Below are 23038 nucleotides of genomic sequence, written 5' to 3'. Positions count from 1 at the left end.
GACATCCAAGTCATCGCTGAGAGGAGGACTGGGGCAGGGCCTTTCCTTCTCCAGGCACTCTCTAGCTCTTTTCCTTTACCACTGATTTCCCCCCTCAACTTTAGAAAGAAGGGAGTAAGGTCCACATTGTTGGTCAAGCGATTTTAATTAAAAAAAAAAAAAGAAAAGAAAAAACGGGCTTCCTTTAACATGCCATGCATTTTCACAACTCCATGGCTCTGCCTCTGCTGTTCTGACCACTAGAGATGCTCTTCTCCCTCTACCTACCTGGTTAATTCAATGCCTGTGCCTCAAACCCAGCATTAGTTCGTATGTATTCCTTCCTGTACCCAATGTTTCCTTCTAGGCAGCCACCTCTCTTTAAACTTAACTCAGTTATTGTGCCCAACACTGAATTGCCGTTGTGTTTTCAAGTGTCTTTCTCTTGATTGAGTGAAAGCTCTTAGGAATCTGATTCTCTGAGTGCTTGGCTCATAGCAGGGGCCCAGTAAATATTTGTTGAGCTAAAAAGTTCCACTCCTCAGCATATTTGACAATTTCTAATTTCTCACTAATTTTGGTTTGGTTATCAGCAGTATAATAAAAGTCCCTGGGGATTGAGCACTCAAGTAGTTTTGGAAAGTTACTGGGTACCACACCCCCCCAAAGTGTCTCAAGGGCAATAGAATGATAATAAATACTAAGTAGCAGCAAGGGAAAAAAATCAAGGAGTCATTTGGAAGCCAGAGGGACATGTCTTAATGTTTGCATACTCCAGATTTATTTTTTGGGGACCCAAAGTAGACCCCAGGTTCATCCAGAAGTTCCTTGGATGTCATCAGACTTCTGGCGGGTGGGGGAGGGTGCATGTGGGATTGGGAGTCATGGATCTAGTCTATTTCTACTTGCTGTGCAAACTGCTTGGCGCACAGCGCTGAGTCTGACTTGGGATCAGATCCTGGCTGGACCACTTACTGCCTATGGGAACTTGTTACTTAGGTGAGCCTCAGTTTTTTTTATATCTAGAAGGAAGATAATATTTATTTGGAGGGGTTGTATGATGACTAAATAGTATCTATGTAAAGTACCTAATTGAGGTCCAGCACCGGGTAGGCCGTTTAATGGGTGGTAGTTATTATAATTTGCAAATAATGGGTAGGGTGATGATCTGAGCACTATAGTACCATTGTATTAACTATGCCTAAATCCAGATATATGCAGGAGAAAGTCAGCTTAGAATTCAAAGAACTGCTTTGCGTAGCCATTTTTGTTTAATGGGTGTCAAATAAATGCCTAGAGATGTTTATAATGTGACTTAATAAAGACTTCTGAGGGGTTTTCCAGTTCTCACTGTTAGGATTTTTTCTTATAATAGTCCCCTACTTTCCTACTTGGCTATGTCCTCCCAGCTCAGGAGAGCCCCTAGCCCTCCCCACCGGAGCTCTGAGCAGTACCCGGCCTGCCTGCCTGCCAGTGCTGTGGTAAATACTCTGCTCACTTTTCCTTTGTTCTCCCCAGCCTGCCTCACTTGCCCAGAGGTCTTGTCCTCTGGGGAGATATGTTAAGTGCTCTGCCAGCCTGCCTGTGTGCCTGGCCTGTTTTTTCTCACTGCCAGTACCTCTTGGATTCCAATTCCAAACATGGTATCCATCTGGGGTCACCCTTTCTTCCGGTGCCAAGAGAGACGCATTCCAAATGGAACACAAGTGTGCCTCCCGTGCTGGGCTCTCCTCATTCTGACTAGGGACAACAGAGAGCAGGATGTGGCCACTTTATCCCTCACCGCTAAAGTTTTCGATCCCATAGTCCTATCTTTACCTCGGGACAATTTAGATTTTTCTGCTAAGAGCCAAATGTGAAGTCTGCTCTAAGAAACCTAGAGCCCAGGAATCTTGCCAGAGCTCTGCAAAGAAGGCCAGAACCTTGCTGAAGGAAAACGAGAGGGAAAAAAGTTTTAAAATTCTCCATGAAGTATACTATGTTCTGCCATTTATTCCCAAGCCTACTGGAAGCATTCCTCTCAGGAAAGGCAGAGTTGGCGGTGAGAAGCCGGACCTGAGAAGACTCTGGGAGGACAGATTAGTTCATTTTTTGAATTCCCTATGTGGGGACAGTCTTCAAGCCCAGCAAGGCTTTGAGACACCCTGAAGATGAGTGCTAACGGCAGCACAATGCGCCAGCTTCTCTGGCAGGACCCAGTGTGCAGTGGCTGGAAGCAGGATATGGAAGGGGCTGTCTACCACCTGGCCAACTGCTTCTTGCTCCTGGGCTTCATGGGGGGCAGTGGGGTATATGGATGCTTCTACCTCTTTGGCTTCCTGGGCACAGGCTATGTGTGCTGCGTGATGTGGGGCTGGTTTGATGCCTGCGGCCTGGACATCATTCTCTGGAGCTTCCTGCTGGCAACGGCCTGCCTGTTCCAGCTGGCACACCTGGTCTACCGCCTGCGTAAAAACACCCTCCCCGAGGAGTTCAATCTCCTCTACAAGACGCTGTGCCTACCCCTGCAGGTGCCTCTGCAGGTGTACAAGGAGATTGTTCACTGCTGTGAGGAGCAGGTCTTCACTCTGGCCACTGAGCAGACTTACGCTGTGGAGGGTGAGACACCCATCAACCGCTTGTCCCTGCTACTCTCTGGCCGGTAAGCTACTGGGTCGCTACTCAGCATTTCCTCCCTCTGCCCATGCTTCTCATTTCCCAGTGTGTCCCTTTGCATTCTGAGGCCCCTTCCATTGAGGGAAGGATATGGCAAGTCAAACAGACCAAAACAGATGTTTCTAAGCATGGGTTTGGTTCCTCTTTCTTAGCATTTTCCAAGAGGAAACAAGATCATGAGGCATCTTCTTGGTTGGCAGGAAGGACTATGGGTGCGCTTGGTTTTGGGAGGTGTGGGGTGAGTGTTTCTTGAGCCTGGGTCTGAAATGACCACACACACACACACACACACACACACACACACACACAGTATACACACACTGCTGGATCATGCTTAAGCTGTCACAACATCTCTATAAACTCTGGAAAATTGAACATTTCAATAAGGTAGATTTATTCCTTTCATATGTATTCAGTATTTCCTAAGTGCTGACTGTATATACAGGGAACAGTGCCTGTTCCTTGCCAAGGGATCAAGGAAACAGCCCCAATTGTGTTGAGGATATTGTATATAGGCTCTGTGGTAAAGCCATTTGGTATACAACCAGATGAGGAGAGGGAATGTTCCTTGTCCACTTTTCCATTCCCATTTGTTCTACTGAGATTCTTTTACAGACCAGTGAAGTACTATAAATCTAAGGACCACACAGTGAGGGAAGAGTAGTGATGCCCACACATATCTCATTGAGGATTTGGTGGAGATACCTTAGACTCCTTTTAGGAAGGGTGACAGTCAAAAATTAGCAGAAATGATCTTTTTTTTTTTTAGAGTTTATTTATTTTGAGAGAGAGAGGGAGAGAGCACGTGTGCAAGTGGGTGGGGGAGGGGCAGAGAGAGAGAGAGAGAGAGAGGGAGAGAGAAAATTCCAAGCAGGCTCTCTGCTGCCCGTGCAGAACCCAACGTAGGGCTCCATCTCATGAACAGTGAGATCAAGACCCGAGCTGGTACCAAGAGTCAGACAACCAACTGAGTCACCCAAGCGCCCCAGCAAAAATGATCTTAGTCAGGATCAGTGTATGGCCAATTATACCCTGTACATGTGTATTGGCCAATGGCTGATATTTTCAGAAGAAATACCATGGGGCTCTATGCTGTACATTTGGTAGGCATTTGTGGAATCTTTGAAATATTGCCCTAGAGGGACTTACTTGTGGGACTGAGCATCAAACAGTAAACTACTTAACATGGTATATACTTGGACTGCCTCAGTGGAAAGCAAGCAAAGTATTTCAAAAGCTTTGGGGCGCCTGGGTGGCGCAGTCGGTTGAGCGTCCGACTTCAGCCAGGTCACGATCTCGCAGTCCGTGAGTTCGAGCCCCGCGTCAGGCTCTGGGCTGATGGCTCGGAGCCTGGAGCCTGTTTCCGATTCTGTGTCTCCCTCTCTCTCTGACCCTCCCCCGTTCATGCTCTGTCTCTCTCTGTCCCAAAAATAAATTAAAAAAAAAAAAAAAAAAAAAAGCTTTGTCCTCAGTTTCCTCCCCTGCTTTTTTGAAACCAGGAGAATGGGGTAGAAAAGATAAAGATAGTAATCTTATCAGAAGGCTTTAATTCCAAGGTGGGGGTGGGGAAGAAACCAGATAAGACTGTCAACCACACAGTGAAAAAGAAAAAAGTTTGAGGATGATAATGATGGTTCCACAACCACTACTGGTAGTGCTAATATGCATTTATCTACTAATGTGTAGAAACAAAAGTGTTATATATACATGTGATTTTTTTTGGACTCAAAGTCTTGGGTTGAATAAGCTATGAGGTTTCGTGGGGAGACATTTCATTTCATTCACGAGTAAAGTGAAGTGTAAGCAAGTGGCATTATTTATAAACAAATACATGTGTAAATACAAATACAATATGACTCTTTGTCCCCTACAGTTCCATGCTTAAAATAAAGACAATTTAGGAAACATTCTCATTCATGATCCAGGATATTATTTGCTCCTCATGGCTCATCTGTTCAAAGGAGGGAATTGAGACAGGTGGGAGAAAGGCCCTCTCCACTAGTATGATGCATGTGTATGGAAGTATATTAAGATTATTGTATGGTTCAGCTATCTTTTATGTGATGAATTTAATATGAACTTATATAAGACCACTTCCCCGTGACAGGGAGAGGGGGACTTGCCCCCTCAGTGTGGCTTTTCCTAGTATACTTAGCATCAAAAATCCAAATAAAAAATTAAACAGTTTTGGAGGCACCTGGCTGGCTCAGATTGTAGAACATGCAACTCTTGATCTTGGGGGTGTGAGCTCGAGCCCCATGTTGGGTGTGGAAACTACTTTAAAAAAAATAGATAAATGAAATATTTTTTTTAAAAAATTAACAATTTTCCCCTTTACTTTTCAAAGTTTGGAGTAAGAGTCTTACTTTAAAAAATTTTTTTTTAGATATTTATTTTTGAGAGAGACAGACAGACAGAGCATGAGCAGGGGATGGGCAGAGAGAGAGAGAGGGAGAGACAGAGAATCCCAAGCAGACTCCAGGCTCTGAGCTGTCAGCACATAGTCCAATGCAGGGCTTGAACCCATGAACCGTGAGATCATGACCTGAACCAAAGTTGGATGTTTAACCAACTGGGCCACCCAGGTGCCCCAAGAGTCTTATTTGTTATCTTTCAATGTCCTCCTGTCTCAAATTTGCTAAATTAGAGCTGGGAGCCAAGGCTTCTAGTCTATGACCAGGTTCCAGTTTTAAAGGAGAATCATTGTACCTTGGGCTGGTTACAGTTAGGTACTGAACACCTTGAAGCTGTGAACAAGAACTCTTTGCCAGGAAGTGGGGGCTTCTTGTACAGACCTCCCCATCTCTCATGCAGACTCTCATCTGGAGCCCTTTGCTGAAACCTCAGATGTCCTCTTTTTTTATTTTAATATTTATAACCAGTCCCTTTTAAGACTCAGAAAAGCCAAGGGAATTCCCCAAAGTTTATCACCCTGTTAAGCTGTGCTTACTGTTGGTGAGTTTCTCTCATACAAAATTCTCTCATATGCACAGTCTCTTGAGTAGGCAACTAAGCTATTCATGTAGGAAGAAAACCTGTTGTCCAGGAGATCAAGAAGGAAGAAGAGGCTTAAATGACAAAGAGCATAATAGACCAATTGAAATGGCTTCAGGGAGCCATGCAGGCTTATTAGATGTCATAGTCTAAATAATGGCACTCCTAGTAGCTGGCTTGAGTGGCCAGAGCCCTTGCCTGAGGAGCTGGTAAGGTCTGGTGTATGCAGCAACAGGCTCATTCTCTCCTGTTGTCTTTCTTCCTGTATTTGAGAAGCTTTTCCTTGAGATGTTGGTCTGCTTTTTATGGTGACACAAGTGAGTTCATCTGTTCAATTGTTCCTTCCTTCTTTTCTTTCTCCCCCATTCCTACCTTCCCTTCTTACTTTTTCCCTTCCAAAATTATTTATGAAGAGTGCTAGAGGCTAAGGATCCAGTGTTAAAATATGAAAAATACTGTTCTTATCTCATGGAGCTATCAAGAAAATCAATAATTAATGTTTGACATAGTGATGAATAACAGACATAATATTTCCAAAGAGAAATGCAAAGTGCACTGAGAGCAGGTACCTGGTGGATCTAACTTTTCAGGGGAGGTCAGATGAAACTTCCTAGAAGAAGAAATGTTTAAGCTGAGATCTACAGAGAAGGTAGAAATTAGGAAGAGATCCAGTTGGAGGGTACAGAATCCATGGAGACCCTGAGGTAGGAAAGCATGGCACTTCATTTTCTCTTGAATCTACTTATTATTCAGGGAAGTTCTGCCTGGCTATCTCTATATATTACCTGGTTTTGTAAAAGCAAATGTGTTTCTTCCATTGGAGACTATAGGCTAACACCACATCCTTGGCTTGGCGTGAGAGCTATATCCCCTCTGTCTTCCATCTTTAGGATGTCAGATAAAAGGCAACAGCTTATTAATTGGTGATGGTCTTTGGTAATCTATATGTAGACATATATATCTAGGCGTTCATTAGGAGCAAGATTTGGAGTGCTAATAATCCCATTTGGCCAGAATTTAATCATATGGCTGTACCTAGCTGCGTGGGAGGTAGGGAAATGCAGTCTAGTTGAGCAGCCACAAGCCCAGCTAAAATTCTAGCATTGTGGGGGAAGGGAAAAAACAGATATTGGAAAACAGACAACACATTGGATCCCCAGTTCTCCATCTATTCCCATCCTGATCTGCTTTTCAACATCCTATTCATTTTTCAAAACTGAGCTCCAATGTCACCTTTTAGAAATCTGCCTCTTGAAGAGAATTAATTTCTCTCTTTCCTCTATTTTCCTGTTCCACAATAACACAGGTTGACCTACAGTCAGTTATTTATGCATCTGTGATTTCCACTAAATTGTGAAATTCTTAAAGGCAAGGATCAGATCATACCCTTCTCTGCATTTCCAGACCTCCAGGAACACAGGAGGTACTCCATGAATATTTATTTAACCAATAAAGCTCCAGGAAAAAAAAAAATGAAACAGTAGCTCCTTTCCAATGGACAGAATATACCTCAAAGATCTTTTTATCTTCCCCCTTTGTTTAATAGAGACACCTCCTTTCCTGGTATAACTCATGTTAGAGAGAGGTTGAAGCTGAAACTCTGAGTTTTCAGGGGGAAAGAGGAAAAAGCCCATATTGGATTCTCAACATTTTCCATTTTTAAATATGTAATGTAGACTGAAGAAGATTTGGGTAGTCACTTTCCTTTTCCCACATGGTCTCTTCTCTCCCTTTGCCAGGGTTCGTGTGAGCCAGGACGGGCAATTTCTGCACTACATCTTTCCTTACCAGTTCATGGACTCTCCTGAGTGGGAATCGCTGCAGCCCTCCGAGGAGGGGGTGTTCCAGGTAATAGGGAGCCTGTGGCAGCACCGTCCCACCCCATCCCACTGTGACCCAGTGATATGTCCCCCTCCATCTTTCCCCGCTTACATCTGTTCTCTGAACCACCGCCAATGTGATGCTAGACGTGGGAGCACTCTCCTTCTGTGGAAAGAGTGCGTGGGCTGCTGGCAGAGGTGGGTGGGGTGGGACAGGGAGGTCCTAACCCCTGATAGGTGGGCCATGTCACTCCTATGCCTAAAACTCAGTTATCACAAAATAAAAACCCACACTCCTTAAGACCTTTTGTGATAGCCAGCCACATCTCCAGCCCCTCTCTCCTTCCCACTTTTTGCTCATACTGGTCACACTGAATGACTAGTACTTCCCTAAACACATCCAATTGTTTTGCAACAGCCATGCTTGCCCCCCTCTGTACCTTCTGCCTGAAATGCATTTCCCCCCTCTAAATGAGGCTATGGCATCTTACTTCCTCTGAAGCCTGCCCAGACTGACCTCATCAGCTTCTATCCCAAAGCTTATTGTTCCTGTCTGTGTGCCTTTCTATTCTTTTTACTTCTGCTGACTGGTGCATATATTGCTCCCTGTTCTCATGATCTGGTTTCCTTTCTGTCTTTCCCTTTCCTAACTCTTTGAGTAGAAATCTGGGCTTCCCCTTCTCTCTATTCTCGGGCTCCAAAGGACAGTACCATGAACACAGTAAGTGTTCAAGAAAGCTTTTCTGAACTGGCCTGGCAGTGGGCAGTTGGTGTCTCAGAACTCTGTGAGGCCTCCACAGACATGTTCCAAGGTGGGGGCTGCCAACCCTTCAGACTTTAGTTCCCTTCTTTGCAGCTCTCACTTATTGAATGGCTAGTACATGGGAGGCGCCATATGTTATATTGCTTTATTGATTCTCGCAACAACCTTCTGAGTTGGATATTATTATTACCCCACTTAACATGAGGAAATTGAGGTTCCAAAACATCAAGCAATTTGCCCAAAGTCTTCGTCTCAAAAGTGGCAAAGTCAAGTTGCCTGGCTCTACTATTTCTATTCTTTTTTTTTTCTTCACACTTTTATTCCCCCCCAAATCTCAAACTACATGAAAACAACCTCAGGGGTAATTACAGCATAAGCAAACCATGGTTGTATTAGCAGAGCTAGGAGAAGAAAAATGAAGAGGAAATTTGCACCCTTATAAATGCTTCTTTTTTTCTCATTTCACCCATCTCCCCACCCACATCTCCTCTGTAAACCATCAGTTTGTTCTCTATAGTTAAGAGTATGTTTCTTGTTTTCTCTCATGCACTCTCTCTCTTTTCTTGCTTTTGTTTGTTTTGTTTCTTAAATTCAGCATGAGTGAAATCCTATGATATTTGTCTTCCTCTGATTGGCTTATTTCACTTAGCCTAATACCCTCTAGATCCATCCATGTTGTTGCAAACAAGATTTCATTCTTCTTTGTGGCTGAATAATATTCCATTGTACCTATACACCACATCTTCTTTATCCATTCATCTGTCAGTCAATGGACACTTGGGCTGCTTCCATGTCTTGGCTATTGTAAATGATACTGCTATAACATCAGCGTATGTGTATCCCGTTGAATTAGTGTTTTTGTATTCTTTGGGTAAATACCTAGTAGTGTGATTACTGGATCTTACGGTAGTTCTATTTTTAACTTTTGGAGGAACCTCCAAACTGTCATGCTCCACCAGTGCATTGGCTCCACCAGTTTGCATTCCCACCAATAGTGCACGAGGGTGCCTTTTTTCTCCACATCCTCACCAACATATGATCATATAGACCTTTCTTAAAAAATTTAATTTAAATCCAAGTTAGTTAACATATAGTGTAATAATGATTTCAGGAGTAGAATTTAGTGATTCATCACATACATCTAACATCCAGTACTCATCCCAACAAGTGCCCTCCTTAATGCCCATCACCCATTTAGCCCATTCTCCCACCCAATATTTCTTTTCTTTTTAAAAATGAGCAGGTCACTAGTACAGTGGAATGAACACACACACACACACACACACACACACACACACCCCTTATAAGGACTCCCCTGTCCAAATAGTTTGCTAGTACTGCGTTCCATGTTACTTCTATCACTTCTATTGGGGAGACCCCCAAGCTAGCATTTGAGCTAACTCCAGAATAGATACATGCCAGGCAGTGGCCACTTGGCTGGGCCTGCTTCTGCCCCACCCTGACTTCTGACTCTGTGAGGACAGATCCTGAGAGACAGACAATCCCCATCCCACTGCCAGGCCACCAGCCATAGACCTCCACTAATCATGCTCCTCTTCCACCACACACACGCCTACCGTCTCCAACCAGCCCAGCAGTCTCCTGTGAGAACTCCTTTAGGGCCCTAAGAACCGGTCCTGAGCCAGATAGACCAGGCTCTGTTTCTGACATTGACACTGATGAACAGGTGGTGGATAAGCTGGGTGTCCTCCCCTAAGCTATGCTTGAAAGGAGGGGCTGTAACCCCAGATGGCCTCTCAGCCTGGAATGTAGCTACCGTCATATTCCTCCCATTTATATTTTTAGTGTGCACCTCCTCTGGGAGCAATAAGATCCACACGTTTGCTATTGGCTGTGTAAAGTCTCATTTCCTCTTTGTAAATGTCAGGTGTTGTCCTGAGTTATAGTTCATTCTGTCCTTGCCTTCTGCAATTATAGTCTTTGTGGACTAATAGGGCAATCTGTAGTGACTGTCTGAATCATAATTCTCATTGTGTTTACCACAAATGAATCAATGTTCCATCACACCTCTCAGCAATCCAATTAAATAAGAATTTATTGACTGTTTAGCACTGTGATCCTCTCATTCGTCACCAAGGACATAGCATAGGAGGTATCACACAGAAATCATAATTATTTCTCCAATTTACATTGTGTCTTACTAAACCCAAGTCCTCTTTACATATGTTTTTTCATTTGATTCATTTAATCAGCCTCTGAAGTGAGAACTAAAGAAAAAGATTGTTGAAACTTTGTTACAGACATATGCATATGCATGGGGGAACCAGGCAATAAACAAGTTTCCTGAAGACTTCTGAGGAAGGATTTTATACAGGACGTCCGAAAGTCACATTTGGTTGTTTTGCAGCATATAAGATTTGTAGTCTTTACCTGATTCATTCAATCACTTCAGTAATGTATATGGAGCATTTATTGTATACTAGGCACTGTTAAAGGTGTTTGCGATGTATCAGTGAACAACTAAGGAAGTTCCCTGCTTTCATGCCATTTGTACTCTAGTAGGGGAGATAAAAATAAAAAAATAAGCCACAGAGATAATGAGTAACTATGTAAGATGTTAAAAGATAATGAAAAAAATAGTGAAAAAAATAGAGTGGCTTAAGAGAGATACAGATGCAATTTTATGTAGGGTGGTCATAGAACTCTTTGTTGAGGAGGTGACATTTAAACAAAGACCTGAGGGAGGTGACAGTGAGCTCTGGGAAGCTGAGGGCAGAGCAGAGTAGATAGAAGGAAGAGCCAGTGCAAAGGCCCTGTGGTGGGAGGGACTAGCATATTTGAACTACAGAAATGAGGCAGTGGTGGCTGGAACAGAGAGAGGAAGAGGAGAGAATAGTAGGAGAGGATCAAAGAGGGGATAAGGAACCACATCATGTGGGGCCAGAGCATGAATTTTCTAAACAGAGCTAAAAGAATTTCCTAATGCATCGCATGTAGTGTGTGTGTGAGAAGGAGGATCAAGGAAGACTCTAAGGCTTTTGGTCTGAGCAACCAGAAAGATGGAGCTGCTATCAACTGAAATAAGGCAGGCTACAAGTAGAATTGGTTTTGGAGGAAAAGAGGAAGTTCAGTTTTGGATATATTAGATTTGTGTCATCTACGAACATGTAAATGGAGATGCCGCACAGGCAGTTGAATATTTGAGTCTAGAATTAAAGAATGAGGTCTGCGCCTGAGACACAAGTTGGGGAGTTTTGGAACACAGATGATATTCCAAGCCATTCGATTAGATGAGATCACTAAGTGAGTGAGTTTAGACAGAGAAAAGTTTAAGAATGGACCGACTCTGGGATACCCTAGTGTTGAGAAGTTGGAGAGAAAAAGGAAGACTCAAAGGAGCGACGAGGAGGTTGTCCCAGGAGAGCGTGGCACCCTGTGAGCCGAGTAGAGAAAGCTCATTAAAGAGAAGGGACCATCAGCAAGGTTGACCAGGAAAACTGATGTCACACTGCAGCTTAGAGGCCACTGGTGACCTTACCAGGAACAGTGTGTGTGTGGACTGGGAGGGGCAAAACCTTGCTGGTTTCAGACAGAGTGAGAGGAGAGGAGCTGCAGACAGCAAGCACAGACAACCATTTTCCTGGAGTTTTGCTGAGAAGGGGAGTAAACTAATGAGGCCGTAGCTAGCCAAAGAAGAGAGGCTAGGGGGAAGAAAAAGGATTTTATTTGGGTTTGTTTTAAGATGGAAGAAGTAAAATCACATTCATAAGCATGCCCATTGTCTTTGTGTTTGGCATCAAGGACACCATTTATGTCCAGAGTGGCTTTTCTTCACACCTGCTTCAGGGTCAGTACTCTGATTTCCTGTTTGGGAAGTATTGGTAAGTACACCTATAAAGTATGGGCCTTGGCAGGTAGTGACGACTCCTTGCTGAACTGCTAGGAATGGGCAGATTGTGAGTACTTCTTTCAGAATTTTTTTCTCATGAGACACCATGCTTGGAGAGATTAAGGAATTTGTCTGATGTCACACAGCTGGTCAAAGGGTGAAGCTGAACTTGAAGCCACCTCCTGGCCTTGATGAAGCAATTTAGAGGCCTGACTTCAGGGTTGATGACGGGGTGGGGGGGTGGGGAGAAGCAGAGGTGAGGAAATGAGTGAAGAAAGTAGAAGAGGTCTACTGCAGGAGGAAGGAAGAGAGAAGGGTAGTGGGAGCTCTGGTCCACAATGCAGGAATTAAAATGACTATAGAAAAGCTCTAATAAAGGGTGTTTGGAAGTCAACCCTACCTTTAATAAGAAAATCCACATGAAGACTTTAACACAATGCCTGGCTCACAGCCACCTCTAGGTAAATGTTCGCTGCTATCATCATCACCATTATCTCCACTGTCTCCACAATTCTTCAACGTGAGCCCTTCTGTCCGCCTCACTTTTAAAGTATCGTGGCCAATCCAATTATAAAGAATTGTGTGATTCTACACCCTATTCCTTTACTCTCCTACGCACGTTTCTAGTTTAACCCCAGTTTTAGCACTTATCATTGTTAAAACAAGGATTTATCAAGCACCTGCTACGTGCCAGGCACCTTACCTACCCTGCAGGTGTAATTTAGCTTTGCATTATGGGCCCATAGTAAGTGCTCAGAACTTCCTAGATGGCTAAATAAATGGAGAGTGGGGTGCCCTTTGACTCCGTGCTCTTAAGAGTTCCTCTTCCTCAGGCTGCCTGCGTGGTTCAGTCAGTTAAGTGTCCAACTTCAGCTCAGGTCATGATCTCATGGTTCATGAGTTCGAGACCCATGTCAGGCCCTGGGCTGACAGCTCAGAGCCTGGAGCCTGCTTCAGATTCTGTGCCTCCCTCTCTCTCTGCCCTTCCCCCATTCACAAAAATGAATAAATGTTCTCTGTGTCTCTCAAAAATGAATAAACGTTAAAAAAAAAAAGAGTTCCTCTCCTCTGTGCCCTTTTTCTGACTTTAGTCATCAGATCTCTTTGGTTACTTGTCATAGCCATGTCAAGAGCAGGTTCCTGGGCCTGAATTCCAGGCCAATGTTCTCCCACCGATGCAGCTTGGCAGGCCTAATGAGAAGCTCTTCTCTAACTGAAATGTGTTCCAACCCTTCCTGAATCCTTACTGCAATATATTATCCTTCTTTATTCTTAAAACAAACTGTCATCAGCATGCCAGCCTTTTTCAGAGCAATGAGAGGCCCCATCTCTGTCTTGAGATCACAATAGACTCAGAACCTTCCACAGCCATGGGACCACAGAATATGACAGCTGAGGAAACTGGGTGTGGAAACTGAGGTTCCTGGAGGGGAGGGCCCAGTGGGTGAATGGCTGAACCCAGGGCTCCTGACAAGTACACCCCTCCATGTCAATGCACACAAGTAAAAGTCATTCACTGGCCCTCCTCCAGGCAAGGCCATGGTGGGCACGGGATGGTGGGGGGCTCCCACAGTTTCTTCAACAAAAGTGCAGCCTTTTGCCACGTAATTGTATGTTTCTCCGAGCTAAGCATGGACACAGTCTAATTTAAATCTTCACTCTCTTCTCCCGACCCCTTTCAGGTCACTCTGACTGCTGAGACTGCATGTAGCTACATCTCCTGGCCACGGAAAAGTCTCCACCTTCTTTTGTCCAAAGAGCGATACATTTCCCGCCTCTTCTCAGCCCTGCTGGGCTATGACATCTCTGAGAAGCTCTACGCTCTCAACGATAAGCTCTTTGCCAAGTTTGGGCTGCGTTTCGACATCCGTCTCCCCAGCCTGTACCATGTCCTGGGTCCTGCTGCTCCAGATACAGGGCCAGAGTCTGAGAAGGATGATGAGGAAGTCCGTGAGTCAGCCATGCCCACATCTGCCCAGCAAACACCCCCTCGCTCTCCTCTTCCAGCTGCCAGTGGCCCTCCAGCACCTCCCTCCCGGGCCAGGATGTCCAGGCCGGACAGCGGCGTCCTGGGTGAGGACTCCGCCAGTCTGGTGCTGGAGGATTTTGAGGAGGTGTCGGGATCAGAATCGTTCATGGATTATAGGAGTGATGGGGAGTACATGAGGTGAGGGAGAGCTAACACGGGCACAACCACCTGGCTCAGGATCCTGTGTAAGTACTCAGAAGGCAGCTCTTTGCCTTCCCGCCAACAGTTGGCCTTAACTCAGCTTGTAAGAGCAAAAAACCATTTCACGGAGCCTGTCCTCTCACAGGACTCCCAGAAAGTGGCATTAACCCAGCGTTGCAGTAGCAACTCACTCCAGGTGCATGCAAGGCGTCGGGGGATTTTCTTTGAACTCATTTTTTATTAAGGGTGATTGCGTCTTAGAAAGTGGGCTGCTTGACATTTTGAGCAAGCAAACAATTGCTAAATTGTTTGCAAGTTTGTGTGAATAGTTGTTGTTTTTTTTTTAACGTTTATTTATTTTTGAGACAGAGAGAGACAGAGCATGAACAGGGGAGGGTCAGAGAGAGGGAGACACAGAATCTGAAACAGGCTCCAGGCTCTGAGCTGTCAGCACAGAGCCCGACACAGGGCTCGAACTCACGGACCGTGAGATCATGACCTGAGCCGAAGTGGGCCGCTTAACCGACTGAGCCAGCCAGGAGCTCCTGTGTGCATAGTTAAGGCCACAGATAGGGCTACCGGGGATTTTATTTATGGCATGCATTTTATTTATTTATTATTATTATTATTTTTTAAACAGTTTGGCTGCTTCTTTTTTTTAAAATTTTTTTTAACGTTTATTTATTTTTGAGACAGAGAGAGAAAGACAGAGCATGAATAGGGGAGGGGCAGAGAGAGAGGGAGACACAGAATCTGAAACAGGCTCCAGGCTCTGAGCTGTCAGCACAGAGCCCGACGCGGGGCTCGAACTCACGGACCGTGAGATCATGACCTGAGCCAAAGTCGGACGCTCAACCGACCAAGCCACCCAGGCACCCCTATGGCATGCATTTTAAAGGGGAAAAAACGCTAATTCCTATCGGTTCTTATTCCTATCGGTTTTTCCTAGCATAGAGGCAGCTCTGGAAAGCAGTCGCTATTTAGCTTGGATTGGGCAGCTATGTCTGTTAAAAGCACATATTTCAAAGAGGCTTGTGATATACACTGATGACCCTGGGAGGAAAGCATCCCACCTTGCTGTTCTCTTGCCCGGTGGAGAGTGCGTTGCTTGTTCGGGCAGAGGACTGGGTGCTGCCCTGTTACTATGATCCTATGGGTGTAACAGCAGCCTGGCTTTCCCCACAAACCACACCTGGGTGAGGTGGATGGGCACAAATCTGGGAGGACCTAACAGTAAGGGCAGGATTTCCCTCACACCGCAGGAGAATGGACAAGAAAGGCTGCACTGAGTAGTTCCGGGAAATCGCTTGCGTATTCCCCCTTGTTGCTCTCACAGTGCTGTGACATTTTCCTCTGGGACTCCACCCAGCAGTGGTGGAGGCCTGGATTCTCCTAAGGAAAATCCCACGGTTCCCAGTTGGTAAAGCATTTCCAAGTGTGTGTGACGCAGGTGCCCGAGGGACCCACCATCCTTTGGGAAGCACTGACAAATTTTTCAAGGACCTAGCTCAGTGAGGAAGGTTTCCAGGGTACACATGGTGAATGAGTGAATGTTTATATATTTTATAACACAAGTTATGTAAATGATGAAAGAGGTAGGAGAGGCAAATGATAAGAGGTTAGAGTGTTGGTGTTAGAGATAGGGAATGTATCATCTCCTGTAGTACCAGTGTCCCTAGAACCATAGTTGGGCTGATTCTGGAGAATTCCATGGATCTATCCAGGACCCAAGATTACTTGTTGACTTCCTCCATTTACAGTGACCACTCTCATCACCCCTTTCCCATTGTGCTGATACTCACCTTCCTGCTTGTCCACCCCCATCCATGCATATGGGTTATGTCCCGTGGATCCCTCTCTTTGTCCAGCATGCCCACCCACCTGTACACACTCCTAACTCATAGCAGCTCTCGGTGTTCTCGTTTTCTTCCCGGTTTTCTCCTTTTTTGTAGTTCTATTTGCTCTTCTTTCTTCCCTCTTTCTGACTTCTGTTCAGTCCTTGGTTCCCTTCAGTTTGCTGCTCATAAGAAGAAAAAACAGGCCTTCTCTTCTTAGTTAATTTCTTCTCTCCTTTACATTTCCCCCATTTAATTGTTGATATATTTCTCCTCTATTACCTTCTTTTCCTTTCTTTCCCACTTCCCTGTCTTGCTCTATCTATTCTTCTTCTTAACCTGCCCTGCACCCCCATCTTGGTCTTTAATCCATACTCTTCCAAGATCAGTACCTCTCCCTCTGCCTGTAGATAAAACCATTCAGGTGAAGGGATGAAAATTCCCAGCTTTAGGTAGCTACACACTTCATGCATGAGTTTTCCCAGACATTAGGAGGCAACGTGATAAACGAGAGATAGCCAGAACTGGGAGCCTGAAGTGTCCTGGCTTCTACGTCTGGGTCTGCTACGTTTCGCAAACCACACAACCTCACCAAGCCTCACTTTCTTCATTTGAGTGTGTTGGATAAGATGGACCCCAAAGGCCTTCTTGGGTTTATGTTAAGAAGGCAAAGGATGAGTTGTTCAGAAGCAAAAAAGAGAAACAGTCAGCAGTGTAATGGACACAAGCCCCAGGACATCACAGTGTCTTTCAGCATATTTCACTACACTTACTCTTATGACTTGGGACTGTCCTCCTCCTTGCTGAATGGTGGGTTCTGCTTGATTCGAAGTCCCGCCATGAGGCGCTTGGGTGGCTCAGTCAGTTAAACGTCCAACTTCAGCTCAGGTCATGATTTCACGGTTCATGAGTTCGAGCCCCGTGTTGGGCTCTGTGCTGACAGCTCAGATCCTGGAGCCTGCTTCGGATTCTGTGTTTCCCCCTCTCTCTGCCCCTCCCCTACTTTTGCTCTGTCTGTCTCTCTCAAAAATAAATAAACATTAAGAAAATTTTTTAAAAAGCCCCCCCACAATTCTGTACCTGTGAAGACTCTATCACCTACTATGTGATGATAGTGCAGATGTTCTGTGTGAAAGGTCACCACTCAATCTCGAAGCTCCTCTGCCCTTGAGACTATCATATGAAATAGTCCTTTTCAAATCGTCCTTTGGGAAGCAGCCTTTTCAGAACCTCAAGATGAGAAAGCTGCTATTACAACTCCCTTTCTAAAGTATTAGTATTGGCAATATAAAGAGAGCACATTTTTCAGTGTTTCTTTGTTCAAGTAATAGAAAGGAAAAAACGTATTATTTACTTCCAAACCACAGAGTTTTCAGAACAACTTGAAAACCTGATCAAGTTGTATAAATTTCAGATGGCTTTCAGTTCAGTCTGTGATAATGGGATAATTTAAACCGGAGATCCTTCTCTGGAATTGTGTTTCGGGGGCTTGGTTTGACTTATTGTTATCAAATCCCTTCTAGGGTTATTACTTAAAACAATAGTCCCTTGTGATAGGTAGCAATTTACTATTGCTTCCTTTATAATGAGGGGAACAACTCACCATCTATTCCCCGGCTCTTCAGTTACCAGAATTGTAAGCTCAGTGCTGTTCATCCTGGCACAGCACTTACATAAGAAGCATGAAGCTGGCTGAGTTCTACATCATTGAGAAAGACACAGCTTCATCACACTGACACCAGTGCTTGTCCTTCCCACCATGACCAGCTAAGAATAGCCAGCGCTTCCACTAGAGGTCTTTTTGAAAAACTACATCTTTTAGTCTGGGGTTGCCCGGAATTGAATGCTACTTCTTTGAATGGGCAAAACAGCCCTGCTGCATAATGCATTCATGGGGGGTCTTAGAGTCAGACCTTGTATTAACCCAGCCTTCACTAGGAGTTTGAATTCTGTGGAGGACACTCTCTACAATGTCCCATTTGGTGTCTTACTTATAGGAGCTGCTCCATGAATGCAGCTCTGGAGTGAGCAGTTAAGTCAGAGAGCAAGTCTATTAGCACAAATTAATCACTAATTGAAAGCTGTTTGAAATGTGACCAATTTTGATTATGTTTGCAAGTTATTCTGCAATCCTGTGGTTTGAAAGTAGAAACCATATGTTGTTGTCTTTCTCCCTATTATGTATTTATTTATAAATGTTTATTTATAAATGTTTATAAATGTTTATTTATTTTCAGAGAGAGGGAGAGCAGGGGAGGAGCAGAGAGAGAGAGGGAAAGAGAGAATCCCAAGCAGGCTCTGCACTGTCAGTGCAGAGCCCCATACAGGATTCTATCTCATGAACCGTGAGATCATGGCTGAGCTGAAATCAAGAGTCAGAGGCTTAACCGACTGAGCCACCCTGGCGCTCCTCCCTATTGTTTAAATAAACAAGCAAATGAGAAACAGATGACAACATGGAGACTAACTGTGGTCGGGGAAGGAGCACAGGACCAGGATAATAGTACCCAGGGCCAGAGAGCCAATTCAACAACTATTTGAGTATCTACTGTATATTTTAGGCACTGTGCCAGATAACTACGTCATGGATCATCATGAGTAACAGTTGAAAGAATTGAAGGTGTTTAATCTGGAGAGATGAGCAAGAGTGCTATCCTCAGATTTTGAAAAGAAGGGGAATTAGAATTTGCCTTAATCTGGGGGGGCGCCTTGGTGGCTCAGTCAGTTAAGCATCTGATTTTTGGTTTTGGCTCAGGTCATGATCTCATGGTTAATGATTTCAAGTCCCGCATCAGGCTCCATGCTGACAGTGTGGAGCTTGCTCGGGATTCTCTCTCTCCCTCTCTCTCTTTGCCCTTCCCCCACTCATGTTCTTTGTCTCTCAGAATAAATAAATAAGCTTAAAAAAAGAATTTGCCTTAATTTGGTGTTCTTGAGGACAGAAATGAGTTAAGGACTGAATATGATAAGAAGGAAGGGTTTTACTCAGTATTAATAATGGGTTGCCTCATAGAGTTAGTGAGTTACTCATCATTGGAAGAGTTCAGGTAGGAACCAGAAGAAATCTCAGAGATTTTATAAGGTGATGCAGGCTCTGAGAGAAGGATGCCTTAGGCTATTGCTATTAAGGTGTCTTCTAACTCTGATACTATGATTCTGTGATTCTAAGATCTGACTCTGGTCCTGTCACTTAACAACCATAAAGAGTGGTTTCTCATCTCCAGAACAGGACTAATAGTCTAATGGATAATAAATACGTACTAATAGGTAGATAGGTAGCCTGTCTACCTCACCAGGTTGATGTGAGGAGTAACTGAGATAATGTATAGAAAGGTAGTTTGTCATTTGTAAAGCCCTAGTTAAATGTGTAAAGTATTTCAGTATCCCATTGTATACAGAATTGTTTAGCAATCCCCCTACCTCTCTGTCAGAGGTACATGATTTCACCTCTTATTTCCCCCAGTCTGGCTTTCCAGGGAAGGTGGCAACTGGCAGAGGCCCCTGAGGACAAAGGCCCAGCAAAAAGGTGGAAACTCACACGATGGGCTCCTCAGCCCCTGACTCACCAATCACTTGCCAGACCTTCATCTCTTTTCCTCTATTGGCTCATGGGGAGACAGATCACCATCACACTCTCCTCACCCTCTTTTCATCGCACTATATTTTTCTCTGCAGTGGCTGTAAGGTCCTTTCGGAGCTGTCAGTTTTGCTAAACAGACCTGGGGCAAAAAAATTGCCCCTAATGGTGGCACAGCAGGAGCTGCCCCCCCCCCCCCCCCCCCCCGGGCCTCAGGTTCTGAGTCTCTGGGTGGTAGCACCACTCTGTCTGCCAAGACCTCATGTTGGGTCAGTTCAGTTAAAGAGGAAGCAGCTCCCTCCCAGCCCTCTGGATCACAGCAGCCTGCAACCCACAACAGCCTGAACCTGTTGTTCTTCTACTTGTATTTTACAGGCCTCTCTTTGTTAAAAAAAAAAAAAAAAAAGACAGGGGTCTTATAAGACTCATCATTTTGCCATACAGGTTTTTTTTTTCCTGAAAACTCATTCAGTAGCGCTAGACAGGAAGTAGAATTCTATAGATTCTTCATAGGAAGCACCAGGAGTTGATTTCTTGGTCTCATCTCCTATAAAAATGAGACTGGGCTAAATAACTTCAGAGCTGGTTCATCCTAATACTCCAGAATGAGAAGATTCAAAGATACGACCGCCCCTATCACATCAGGTATTGGGGACAGCTAAAGCGTTGTGAATTAGTAGAAGAAAAATAAACTGAAAAGAACCCTGCGGTGTTAGGCAAGCCACCTGGAGCCACAGTGTTGAAATCCTTCCTCTTTTTCTTTCCACAGCTTCTAGAACTCCTCTCCACAGCTACTCTCAAGTTATCTCCAGGGGACAGGCCCCCTTGGCTCCAACCCACACTCCTGAACTTTAAGGATCAACAGGCTATCTTTTTCTCTGGCCGCACTAATCTTCACAGGAAGGTCACTTGAGTGCACACCGCGTCTCACCCCCTGGAAGGCTCACAGGCAAGGTCAGAGCAGACATAGAAGACGTCGCCCCGCTGCTAACACCAAGGGCTCCAGGCGACTTGTGCAAATTTACCCTCACCAGCCTTCCTTCCAGGAAAAGGCACCCAAAAGTGTGAAAGCACCGATCCCATCCTTCACTAACTGCAGAATCTTGGGCAAGTTACATAGGCTCTCTGAGCCTCATCTGTAAAGTGGGGATTCACAAAACCCATCTCCCAGGGTTGTGGTGAGCACTGAATGAGCTGACTTAGGTAGAGCCCCTCGGACATGGACATGGCGTGACACCTAGTAAGCACTCCATAAATCACTCAGTTTTTTTCCCTTGTTGTTTTTCTGAACTGTTAAAAGGGTCACTGAAGTCAGCTAGCCAAGAAGTTTTCATGGTCTACTTGTTTGTTTTTCCAGTTAGATTCAATTTATAGAAGTAGAAATTTTTAAAAACCTAGTTTTCCCTTAAGCTTTTAAGTTCAACTTACAAATCTCTTGTTCTGTTTAGGACCCTAGTATTAAACAATAGTTTTCAGAGGGACTTTAAAAAACTTAGTTAATTAAATTTCCTTTCATAGTTTTAAGTGGGTTTATAAATTTAATGTATTCTGTTTTACTTTTCCCCTAAATACTTCAACATATATTCTGGTTATCTATTGTCCTGTACATTCATACCTAAAACAGTGACTTTTTTTAATGAATATAATTTATTGTCAAATTGGCTTACATACAACACCCAGTGCTCATCCCAAGTGCCCTCCTCAATGCCCATCACCCATTTTTCCCTCTCTCTCACCCGCCCCATCCACCCTCAGTTTGTTCTCTGTATTTAAGAGTCTCTTGTGGTGTGCCTCCCTCCCTCTCTGTTTGTAACTATTTTTCCCCCTTCCCTTCCCCCATGGTCTTCTGTTAAGTTTCTCAAGATCCACACATGAGTGAAAATTCTAGCATATAGAAATATAATTGATGTTTTGTATCTTTAACTTTAATTCAGTGATCTTGATAAATTCACTTATCACTTCTAATAATTAATTCAGGGAGTCTTCAGGATTTTCCATAGATTCACATATATCATCCGTAAATAATGATGGTTTTATTTCTTCCTTCCTAACCTATACCTTCCCCCTCACTCCTCCTCCTCTTTCTCCTCCTTATTTTTCTTTTGATTCCTTGTTTTTCTGGGTAGGACCTATAGTACAGGGATGAATGGAAGGGATAATGAAGACATCCTTCTCTCATATCTGACTTTAAGGAAAATGTTTTCAGTATTTCATTATTAAGTATGATGTGTGCTATTAGATTTTTATATTGCCCCTATCAGATTAAAGAAGTTCTTTTCCTAATTTGCTGTTTTTTTTTTAATCAGGGATGAGTATTGAATTTCATTAAATGATTTTCTGCATTTATGGAGATTATTTTTCTCCCTTATTCTGTTAATGAATTACATCAATAGATATGTGAATATTAAAACAACCATGCATTCTGGAGGAAATCCAATTTTATTATGTTGTATTTTCCTCTTTGTCTATATCTGAACTTAGTTTGCAAATATATATATGTATATATATATATATATATATATATATATATATATATATATATTAGGACTTTTACAAATATGTATCTTGTAATATCATTGTCAGGTTTGATATCAGGGTTATGCTGACTTTGTAAAAGGAGTTAGGAAGTACTCTATCTTTCTTCTTTCCTATTCTTGGAAGAGATCTTTAAACCCAGAAAGCTTTATAACTCTTGGTTCCCACTCCACCCATGTTACCTTCTACTCTGTCTTCTTTTTCAGTCAGTTGCCCATGCCCAAAACCTTGGAGTCTTTCCATTTATCTTAGTTCTATTTTCAAAACATATCCTGAATTCAATTCACCACCTTCACTGCTACCACTGATTTCAAGCTATTATTTCATACCTGGATTAACCTCAATGGACTTACAACTGGTTCCCTATTTCTCCTGTCTCTCTTCCCCATAATCTATTGTACACACAGCATAGTGGTCATTTAAACATGTATATGATCTCATCACTCTCGCTCAAAATTTCAAATGGCTTTTATTATACTTAGAGTAAAATCCAAACTTCTTACCATGTGACATTAGTCAAGATGAGCTTATTATGACTTCATAGCACAAATGTTTATTTCTCTCTTAAAGTCTACCGCCAGTCTGCATGACTCATGAGGGCAACCATCTTCATGTTGCAACTCAGTGATTCAATCTACTCTGGCCATCTGGCTCTGTCACTTGAAGAAAGAAACAGCTTGACATTCCTGTGCTAGCTTTTTGATGCTTTGGCCCAGAAAGGATACAAATCACTTCTGCCCATAGTCCATTGACTAGCGGTAATCTCATGGACCCACTTAATAATCCACTTTGTGCTTTGGTTAAAGGGATTGGGAAATGTGGGGAAGCAAAAGCATGTTTGGTGAATCCTATTCTTCTGG

General features: G+C 43.7%; 1 protein-coding gene across 3 annotated transcripts; it reads left to right on the top strand.

Moving 5' to 3' along the window:
- The first annotated feature begins 1523 nt into the window (after positions 1-1523).
- Positions 1524-21334, top strand: POPDC2 (popeye domain containing 2). Of its 3 annotated transcripts, none has more exons than XM_042955529.1 (4): positions 1524-2620; positions 7368-7476; positions 13744-14011; positions 20413-21334. In XM_042955529.1, the coding sequence occupies exons 1-4, from the start codon at positions 2130-2132 to the stop codon at positions 20496-20498; spliced, it is 954 nt and encodes a 317-aa protein (XP_042811463.1). In that variant the 5' UTR covers positions 1524-2129; the 3' UTR covers positions 20499-21334. The 3 variants fall into 3 exon arrangements, with proteins under 3 accessions (XP_042811463.1, XP_042811462.1, XP_042811461.1); XM_042955528.1 differs by having other exon boundaries at positions 13744-14134; XM_042955527.1 differs by having other exon boundaries at positions 13744-14275; positions 20413-20483.
- Positions 21335-23038: the final 1704 nt, after the last annotated feature.

This window comes from Panthera leo, chromosome C2, assembly GCF_018350215.1.
Source record: "Panthera leo isolate Ple1 chromosome C2, P.leo_Ple1_pat1.1, whole genome shotgun sequence".
Taxonomy (NCBI): domain Eukaryota; kingdom Metazoa; phylum Chordata; class Mammalia; order Carnivora; family Felidae; genus Panthera; species Panthera leo.
Note: the sequence above shows the minus strand (reverse complement) of the source record. Positions and strands in the feature narration are given on the sequence as shown.

Coding starts and splice junctions, on each gene's coding strand:
- POPDC2 (XM_042955527.1), top strand. CDS start 2,130: ATGAGTGCTAACGGCAGCACAATGCGCCAGCTTCTCTGGCAGGACCCA. Junction 2,621..7,367: donor TCCCTGCTACTCTCTGGCCG/GTAAGCTACTGG, acceptor TCCCTTTGCCAG/GGTTCGTGTGAGCCAGGACG. Junction 7,477..13,743: donor CCGAGGAGGGGGTGTTCCAG/GTAATAGGGAGC, acceptor GACCCCTTTCAG/GTCACTCTGACTGCTGAGAC.